The sequence below is a fragment of the Eucalyptus grandis genome, chromosome 8 (genome assembly GCF_016545825.1).
Source record: "Eucalyptus grandis isolate ANBG69807.140 chromosome 8, ASM1654582v1, whole genome shotgun sequence".
Classification (NCBI taxonomy): Eukaryota; Viridiplantae; Streptophyta; class Magnoliopsida; order Myrtales; family Myrtaceae; genus Eucalyptus; species Eucalyptus grandis.
Genome location: NC_052619.1, coordinates 4342692 through 4352489, shown reverse-complemented (window position 1 = coordinate 4352489; position 9798 = coordinate 4342692). Strand labels below are relative to the sequence as shown.

General features: G+C 41.7%; 1 protein-coding gene across 2 annotated transcripts; it reads right to left on the bottom strand.

The window, feature by feature from the left end:
* Window positions 1-266: 266 nt before the first annotated feature.
* On the bottom strand, window positions 267-9462 carry LOC104456319 (probable aldo-keto reductase 2). 2 transcript variants are annotated; one of them, XR_005546017.1, is made up of 6 exons: window positions 9119-9462; window positions 8784-8984; window positions 7862-8034; window positions 7678-7780; window positions 6278-6701; window positions 267-473 (listed from the first exon to the last, which is right to left on the bottom strand). XR_005546017.1 is itself a non-coding variant. In XM_039301089.1 (5 exons), the coding sequence occupies exons 1-5, from the start codon at window positions 9338-9340 to the stop codon at window positions 6363-6365; spliced, it is 1038 nt and encodes a 345-aa protein (XP_039157023.1). In that variant the 5' UTR covers window positions 9341-9462; the 3' UTR covers window positions 6207-6362. The 2 variants fall into 2 exon arrangements, 1 of the variants encoding a protein (XP_039157023.1); XM_039301089.1 differs by lacking the exon at window positions 267-473 and having other exon boundaries at window positions 6207-6701.
* Between the last annotated feature and the right edge of the window lie 336 nt (window positions 9463-9798).

Genomic DNA, 9798 nt, shown 5'->3' with positions numbered 1-9798 from the left:
GAAAAATTGACAAAAAGGAGTCAAAACTCCATACGCATAGCAACTAGCAAAAAAGTCCACACATGGGCACCTTCACGAGAGCATCAGGTCGTGATTTACTTTTCCCTAATACCGATGCCATCCAGTTTAACAATTGTGTTGTCATAGAAAACATGTCTCTTGGCATTTGCTCCAATGAATAGTAACCAATTCTGAGAGAATGTTGAAAAGATCGAAACTTGAAAGTATGAAATCACGGCTGAGGTGAATAGTATCACTCTAGTATGTATGGACGGGTCAAATTGGCATGTTCGGCTCGGTTAGAGCTCAGCTCGCCATGTGTTTCTTGAGCAATCTTTCCAATAAGCTTATCACATATCTATAATCTTCTCAGACTGATTGTCATTTACACAAAATGACAACAATTACTCTATGAAGTTCAGAGTTTATTACAGGATCACAAGCACTCTCTTTGTGCACATGCTTATAACAACCTGAAGAAAAGAATCTGTTTTCTTATTTCTCATAGAGTGATTACAATGAGTATAAATACATGAACAGAGAACCTAAATTAGGTAAGAAACCTATTTAGGTAAAGATCCTAAGTAGCCTCTAATCTCTATCAATATCTAATTTACAGCTAACAAAATAAAATCAAATCACATAATATCAAGTAATATAATTAGGGAGAAATTCTAGAAGATTTCCTAATACATTCCAACACTCCCCCTCAAGCTGGCTTGAAGATGTCTTCCATAGACAGCTTGTTCACTAGATGAACGAATTGCCTTTTTATGTAATCCCTTGGTCAGAATGCTAGTAGCCTGACCATCACTTGAAATATACGAAATACAAATTAGTCCACTATCAAGTTTTTCTTTGATGAAGTGTTTATCAACTTCCACATGCTTTGTCCGTTCATGTAACACGGGATTATGAGCAATTGCGATTGCTGCCTTATTGTCGCAATACACTTTCATTGGTATGGAACTTGAAATCTGTAGTTCATCCAAGATACCTTTAATCCACATAACTTCGCATACACCATGTGCTACTGATCGAAATTCAGCTTTAGCACTGCTTCTTGCCACCACACTTTGCTTTTTACTCTTCCAAGTGACTTAATTACCACCAACAAACGTGCAGTAGTCTAAAGTAGATCTCCTATCGATATTGCTTCCAACCTAATCTACATCGGTGAACACCTCAATTTCCAGATGTCCATGTTTTTCAAACATTAGACCCTTACTAGGACTTCCCTTCAAGTAGCGTAGAATTCTATATATTGCTTCAAAATGCCTTGGCCCTAGTGAGTGCATGAACTAGCTCACCATACTTATAGCAAATGATATATCAGGTCGAGTATGAGATAAGTAAATAAGTCGACCAATAAGCCTTTGATACCTTTCTCGGTCTATCACTTCTTCAGCCTTGGCAAGTTCAAGCTTCATATTTGGTTCCACGAGGGTCTCTGCCACTTTACATCATAATAGACATGTCTCTTTGAGCAAATCAAGAACATATTTGCGTTGGTTTATAAAAATGCCCTTCTTAGATCTCGCAAATTCTATTCCAAGAAAATATTTCAAAACACCCAAATCCTTAACCTCAAACTCTTCAGCTAGCTTCCCTCGCAAGCTTTCTAACTCAACTTTGTCATCACCAGTCAATATTATATCATCAACATAGATTATTAGAATTGCACGCTTACCTTCCTTTGAGTGTTTATAGAATAGAGTGTGATCTCCTTGACTTTGGTGATAGCCAAACCTTTTAACCACTTTCCCGAACCGTTCAAACCACGCTCTTGGAGATTGTTTAAGTCTATACAGCGACTTTTTTAATCTGCAAGCTTTGCCTTCAGTTTCTGCAAAACCTAGTAGTAAACTCATAAACACTTCCTCCTCCAAGTCACCATTCAAGAATGCATTCTTCACATCTAACTGATGTAAGGGCCAATCAAATGCAGCAGCCAAAGATAATAAAATTCGAACATAATTTATCTTGGCAACTGAGGCGAAAGTCTCCTGATAGTCCACTCCATAAGTCTGAGTGAACCCCTTTACCACCAGCCTTGTTTTATATTGCTCAACACTCCCATTAGGTTTACATTTTACAGTAAATACCCATTTACAGCCAACAATCTTTTTTCCTTCTGGTGCATCAACCAATTCATTTCATCCTCAACTGCCATCTTCCACTTTGGATCCTTCAAAGCTTCATGGATATTTCTAAGAATAGATATGTGAGACAGATTTGACACAAATGCTCTATGATGATGAGACAACTTTTGGAATGACACATGTTTTGATATATGATGCTAAGTACATGATCTAACTCATTTTCTAAGAGCTATAGGCAAATCAAGATTAGAAGCATTAGTATCAGAATTTAAGACAAGAATGGAGGGAAAATGAGTACTACTAGGATCACCCGATGACGAAGGCAAGAGATCATCTCTCGGGGCTGCAGATGGATGAGGCTCCAAGACAAAGTTCTGATCTACAATATTTTGAAGAGTTTTTCTTCTAGTATAAAGGTTACATCCATAGTGATATGTGTTTTACCAGTGTGTGGATTGTAACACTTGTAACCTCTTTGATTAGGTGCATACCCTATAAACACACACTTTTCAGCCCAATGATCTAATTTGGATCGACACTGAATTGGGAGATGGACAAATGTAGTGCAACCAAATACCCTTAGAGGAATATCAGAAAAAAAATACGGGCTGTGGGGTACACTTTTTTGAAACAATTTGAGGGAGTAGTGTAGTTTAATACCCGAGTAGGCAACCTATTAATTAGATAAGATGCTGTTAGCACAGCTTCCCCCCATAAGTATTTAGGTACATGCATTGAAAAACAGAGGGCATGCGATACTTCAAGGAGATGGCGATTTTTGCGTTCAGCAATACCATTCTGTTGGGGTGTAGTTCGGCAAGTTGACTGGTGAATGATGCCTTTTTATGTCAAAAAACTCCCCAAAAACTAGTTATAATATTCAATACCATTATCAGTATGAAAAATACTAATATTAGTACAGAATTGAGTCATAACCATTTGATAAAAAATTTTGAACAAGGACTCAACTTTAGACTTAGCGCTCATCAAGTATGTCCAACATAAACGGATATGATCATCTATAAAGGTAACAAACCATCGTTTTCTGGTTTTTGTTGGCATGGGTGAAGGACCCCAAACATCACTATGGATTAAGTAAAAAGGGGATGATGCATGATACTGTTTTGGATTATAATGAGTACGATGACTTTTAGAAAAAAGACAATTGTCACAATGTAGTGAAGAAACATCCACATCTTTGAACAAATGAGAAAACAAATGTTTCAAATATCCAAAGCAAGGATGGCCTAATCTATGGTGCCAAACCATTATTTGTTCTTGAACAGGGGAAGAACTAAAAGTTCCATACACTTAAGATTTTTTATTAGAGACAAACTCTTCAAAATAGTAGAGACCATCCCTCATCCTAGCATTGCCAATCGTCTTCCCTGAGATTCGATCCTGAAATTCACAATGGGAAGCAAAAAAGACAACACGACAGTTAGACTCTTTAGAAAGTTTACTAGCAGACAAGAGGCTACAAGCTAACTTAGGAACATGCAGTACATTATGAAATTTAATAGAATCATAAAGTGGAACTAATCCTTTGCCTGCACTAGATGAAAAACTTCCATCGTCAATCTAAATATTTTGATTGCCAGGACAAGGAATATAGGATTTGAACAAATATGGAATATTAGTCATATGATCGGATGCCCCTAAATCAATGATCCAAGGTACAGATTGTGAACAACAAGAGAGGCCATTTAGATTTCTACCTTGGTGGGCAATCGAAGCAGTAAGATTACCCGATACGGACCCAGCCTGAAGTAGCTGCAGAAGATGGTTTAGTTGTTCCTTGCTAAAAGGGAATGCAGTGGCCTCATTAGTTGTAGGAGGCATACGTTGAGAAGACTTATTATCACGGCTGAATGAAGTTGGTCTCCTTGCCTCACTAGTTGTAGAAGCTGGACAGCCATGAATCCTCCAACAGGTCTCCTGTGTATAATGGGGTTTGTTGCGAAATCACACCAAGGCTCCGTTCGTTTCAAGGAAAATATCATGTTTCCGGAAAACATTTTCCTGAAAGTTATTTTCCAGGAAAATGGCTCTATTTTCCGGTGTTCGGCCAAATTCTAAAATTTGAGTGGAAAATATTTTCCACTGTTCGTTAGCTCAAACATTTTCCTGAAAAAAATTATCAAAAATTGAATTTTAATATTTTTAATTGACCAAAAAATTTATTTTATTTATTTATATTTTTAAAAAATGATTTTTAAATTATTTATATTTTTAAAATAGAAATTTATTTATTTATTTATTTTTTCCTTCCTCCTTCCTCCTCCTTCTTCCTCCCGATTCCTCCCGAGCGGCTTCGTCTCGCCGTCGCCTCCTTCCTCCTCCTTCTTCCTCCTCGTTCCGCCGCCGCCTCCTTCCTCGCCGACGATGGCCGGCCGCCCAAAGCCAGCCGACCAAGACCCGTGGCCACTCCGACGAGCTCGAGGCTCGGCCGATCTCACCCGAGCTTGCCGGATTTGGCGACAGAGCTCGAGCTCGCCCGGATCCGGCGAGCCGCGAGCTCCACCGCCAGATCCGGCGAGCCGCGAGCTCCGCCGCCAGATCCGGCGAGCTCGAGGCTCGGCCGATCTCACCCGAGCTCGCTGGATCTGGTGACAGATCTCCCCGCGAGCCTCCCGGCGCCGCCGCGGAGCTCCCTCTTGAGCCGGATCCTCCCGAGCGGCTTCGAGCCGCCGGGAAGCGGAGCGCGGCGGTGGCGGCGGTGCCCGGCCGGAGCGGGCGGGCGGAGCGGCCGGGGGGCGGAGGCTGGTCTCGAGAAGGACGTCGTCGAAGCCGACTTCGCAGCAAGGAGAGCAAGAGAGAGAGAGAACAAGAACCGAAGGAAGAGAAGAGGCGAGGCTTGGAAAATGTTTTCCTCTTTTGAAAAAGAGGAAAACATTTTCCAAGCTGCAAAGAAGGAATTTTCCGGTCAACGGAAAATGTTTTCCGTTGACCATGATTTTCCGCTCACCCAAACACCGGAAAATCCGGAAAATATTTTCTTGGAAGTTATTTTTCGCGAAACGAACGGAGCCCAAATATAGGGTTTCCCATATGATCTTTGCAAGTTAATGGGGATCTTGCTTACATTTGCCTCGGAGACTATTGTTGCAGGAACATGGCCCTTCTTGTCTTCGAATATAGTCAATGATGAACCTTCCGATGATCCATCCTTTCCGCTGGTAGCTGACTTTACCAGCATTATTCCCCGTCTACTTCTTCTCTCCGAACCTCTTAGAAGACCTCTCCAATAGGTGGAAGAGGCTGCTTCCCAAGTATTCTGCCGCGTACCTCATCAAACTCATCTCTAAGCCTTGCTAGGAAAGCGTAAATATGTTCTGCTTCTACAATTTTCTGTATTGATTACCATCTTCAATACACGTCCACTCATGGTCATTGAATACATCCAACTCTTGCCACAAACGTTTCAAGGAGTGAAAGTATTTTGTGATAGTTTCTGTCCTTGTTGCATCTTCCCCAGCTTCAAGGTTAACTCATAGATTTGAGATTGATTACCCAAATCTGAATACATCTCACACACCGCATGCCAGAGTTCCTTTGCGGTATAATAGCCTAGATAATTTGCACCAATATCTTCTTCCATGGAGTGGTCAACCACGTCATAATCGCTGAATTTTCTGCATCCCAGACAGCCTAAGTGGGGTCATCTGTTGCTGGTTCTGCCTTATCTTCAGTCAGATAGCCAATTTTTCCTCTACCCCATATATACATTTGAACGGATTGAGACCACCAGAAAAAATTATCACCATTCAGCTTTATGGAAGTGATCTGAATGGGATGATATTCGGTGGACTTTGTGAGAAGTGATGGGGGGTTAGATTGGGTGGTTGATGATTCATCCGACATAGTGATCGAACGAAAAAGAAAATTACTCAAGGTGAATAGATAAAGGACCTTTAGGCTCTGATACCATGAAGAAAAGAATCTGTTTTCTTATTTCTCATAAAGTGATTACAATGAGTATAAATACATGAACAGAGAACCTAAATTAGGTAAGAAACCTATTTAGGTAAAGATCCTAAGTAGCCTCTAATCTCTATCAATATCTAATTTACAGCTAACAAAATAAAATAAAATCACATAATATCAAGTAATATAATTACATAATATAATCAGGGAGAAATTCTAGAAGATTTCCTAATACATTCCAACACAACCACACCACATAGCCTGAAAAATTATGCAGCAGCAAATGCTCGAACTCTGCCTATCAAAGATGCGGCAACAGACACAGGCATGTCTCTAAGTAGCTTTCCATGAAGATAGGGGTGGAGTGTCGGAGGTTTCCCATGTAGAGATGCTGCTATGGTACCTGCCACCCTTCACATTGTTCGCAGAAGCAATCGATTTGAGCTCGGCCATCTCTTCTGGTGTAAGTTTCACTGACAGAGCTCTGATGTTCTGGTTGAAATTCTCCATCTTGGTTGTGCCGGGAATCGGGCAGACGTCATCGCCTTGGTGGTGTACCCAGGCAAGGGCTAAGTGGGATGGGTTGCATCCCTTTCTTTGCGCAATTTCATTCACTCGGTCAAATAACTTTGTGTTGTGAGCCAAGTTCTCTGGCTGAAACCTTGGTAGATTCTGCAACATAGAGAACTGTCTCAGCGGAGAGCATTTGAGCAACTATCATTTTCTTTTACGCACCAAATTCTACCGCAACAAGTGCAAAAAAAACTAGAAGTGGTTGCATTGTATGTCATCAGATTGTCTTGTTACTTGATATGATAAGCATTTGGAAGTTCGTAAGCACTGTGTTTAGTAAAAGATCATCTCGAAAGGATTGGGCTATGGAGTTCAAAATCATAAGCATTTGAAATGCAGAGCGAGTGCTCTAGCAATCCATTTATCACAGTTAAAAGAAATCACAAATCTAGATGATTTGTAGAAGAATATAATCAGAAGTAAAGCTCTTTTTCTTTAAAAAACAATAGCTACTTCACCCAGCGCAATCACAAGTCAACCATTAATTACGAGCAGTATACCACATTTGGGTTCATGTCAGTAACGTAATCCTAAAACTTCCATAAGAAGGGTGTTAGGGAGTCGTCACTCAAGAACGGGTTGTGTCAAGATATTATTTATCATGTGAAGAAAGATGAGTATAAAAAAGGACAGGCCTGAGACCGGATACTGATGTCGGTTATATGGAGGAGATATCGTAATCTTATGAAGAAAGAGGAGAGAAAAAGGATGGGTGGAAAATGGGGAAAAGATGGTGAATCGCAAATGGTGGGATGCCTGGGAAACAGAGGAACTTACAAATCTCCTAAAATAAATCTATATTAGTTCATCACAAAAGCATGAGAATACGGGGAACTGCCTCTTTTAGGCTCATCAAGCTATTGATTATTATCTTACACTAATCTATAATCACGAGAGGTGGGATGTATGGCGAGTGCTGAATTGAAGACGTACGAGAATATAAAGCCTTTATGTCACTAATTCTTATTTACACCACCCAATACTTTTTCTGTATATCACAAGAACAGGTAATAATCCAGCAAAAAGAACGACAGTCATAGTGAGCACCTAAGTATGTTGATCAGCAGAAACAGACCTGTCTGAAGTCATCCTTGGGGAGATTCTCCAACAACTTGGAACCAACAGAAAAGAATCCTCGTCCTAAAGGACTGTAGGCAACAATTCCAATGCCAAGCTCCCTAGTCACAATGTTCCGGAAGAGTAGAGTCAGAAAAAAACTGTTGTCACTGCATAAACAAATTGATGGAGTGATATCCTACCTGCATGTGGGAACGATCTCTGCCTCCACATCTCTTGACCACAGAGACCACTCCAATTGCACAGCTGTGATGGGATGAACAGCATGTGCTCTTCTGATGGTTGATGCAGGGGCCTCCGATAAACCAATGTACTTGATTTTACCCTCTTCAACGAGTTTCTTTAGCTCTCCAATCTTCAAATATTCACATGCCATAACAACAACAGTCAAGACCTTACATGTCAAGATCTAGAAATTCATGCACATTATTAGCTTTAATTGTGTCCCGGACCCCTCAATGGTATGTGTTCCCTGACTATTCCACCATTACATTTTGACCTGGCAGTTCTTAGCAAAGATCAGTAGATCTTTATGCATCTCTATGCAACAAAGAATTTGCTAGGCATTAAGAAGTTAACAGACGTAGATTTCTCTAATCTATCACAGAATAGGGCAAATAACAGAATTATTAAATTGATGGAGGTAGATTTCTCTAATCTATGGCAGAGAGGTTAAATAACAGAAGTATTCCTAGTAATTGTCATATTTGACAATGATATGTCAAGAATCAAATGTCTCTACAGACTGATCCAACTTTCAAAGTGATCCTCCGATATAATTTAAGATGCACCCGATGGCACTTTCATCTCAAAGGAAGATTTCGAATAGCACTTATGAAAGATCCCATAAGACAAAGCACAGCCACCGAAATACTAAATTCCATGACCTCTCGGCATCTCTACCTCAACTATCAACCGAACTTAACTCACAGCTAACAATATCTTACGACTCAAAAGGCAAGGCAATAGTCAATTTCTGCCATGGGGTCCGACAAACTATTGGCAACGCGACGATGCATCATCGACACCAATCTAGTTTAGCAACCGGATCATATGGCTCGAGGAAAGTCTAAAGAGAGGCAAAGGTTTAACAAGGATCCGTACAGTGACTTCCACGGGGACGCGAGTGTCAATACGGTGCTGGTAGTAGAGGTCGATGCAATCGACATCGAGCCGCTTCAAGCTGGCCTCGCAAGCCGCCCTCAGGTATGCCGGATCGCCCCGGATCTCGCTCTTCCCGTCCGCTAAGCTGACTCCGAACTTGGTCGCCAATTCCACCTTCTGCCTCACCCCTCCCTTCAGTGCCTGCTCAACGTCAACCCCGAAATTAGAAAACGAACACGCAGGATCAGAGCACTCTGCTCGATGAAGCTAAATTCCGTAACACTATAAGCACATATAATTCATGCAGAGGCAAAAGAGAGACTGAGAGAACCGACCTTTCCGAGGAGGATTTCGTTGGTGTGAGGACCGTAGATGTCGGAGGTGTCGAGGAAGGTGACGCCGGAGCCGACGGCGTGGTGGATGAGCTTGATCATGTCGGGCTCGGGCTTGGGCAGGCCGTAGGCGGCGGACATGCCCATGCAGCCCAGCCCCTGCGCCGACACCTCGAGGCCCTGCGACCCCAGCTTGATCCTCCTCACCGCCGTCGACGCCGCCATCGCCGCCGCCGCCGCTGCCGTCTAGCTCGAAGTCAATGCAGAGAAGAGAGGACGGAGAAGAGACAGTTCGAGAGCTCGCTCGCGCGCTCACGGTTACCAGACAACGAAGCTCTTGGTTGGGCGTGATGAGTCAAAAAGACAGCAAATGATGCACGTGCTGACGTAAATTCTCGCCGCCCACTTCTCCAACGGCCAATTTTAAAAACGAAATGCTGACCTCGTATGTACTATGTTTGACAAAAGGTTGAGCACCGCCAAAAAGCTCTATTCATATGTGACGTAAACACCCAGAAAAATCCTAGACATGTCGATTTCCGTGAGAAAATGATAACTTATGACATGGGATTTCAAACTTTTTTACATCATATTTTATTGCCTTCTTCTCACATTCGGGTTTTGTTCAAAAATACCGTGACCTTTTATGGAAAAATCCTGACTTGTCATAAAAATCCTCGAAT

Excerpts from the sequence above, each read along its gene's own strand:
- LOC104456319 (XM_039301089.1), bottom strand. The coding sequence starts at position 9,340 with ATGGCGGCGTCGACGGCGGTGAGGAGGATCAAGCTGGGGTCGCAGGGC. Across the intron at positions 8,985-9,118 it reads ACGAAATCCTCCTCGGAAAG|GCACTGAAGGGAGGGGTGAG; the intron begins GTCGGTTCTCTC and ends GACGTTGAGCAG. Across the intron at positions 6,702-7,677 it reads CCAAGGATGACTTCAGACAG|AATCTACCAAGGTTTCAGCC; the intron begins GTCTGTTTCTGC and ends TCTATGTTGCAG.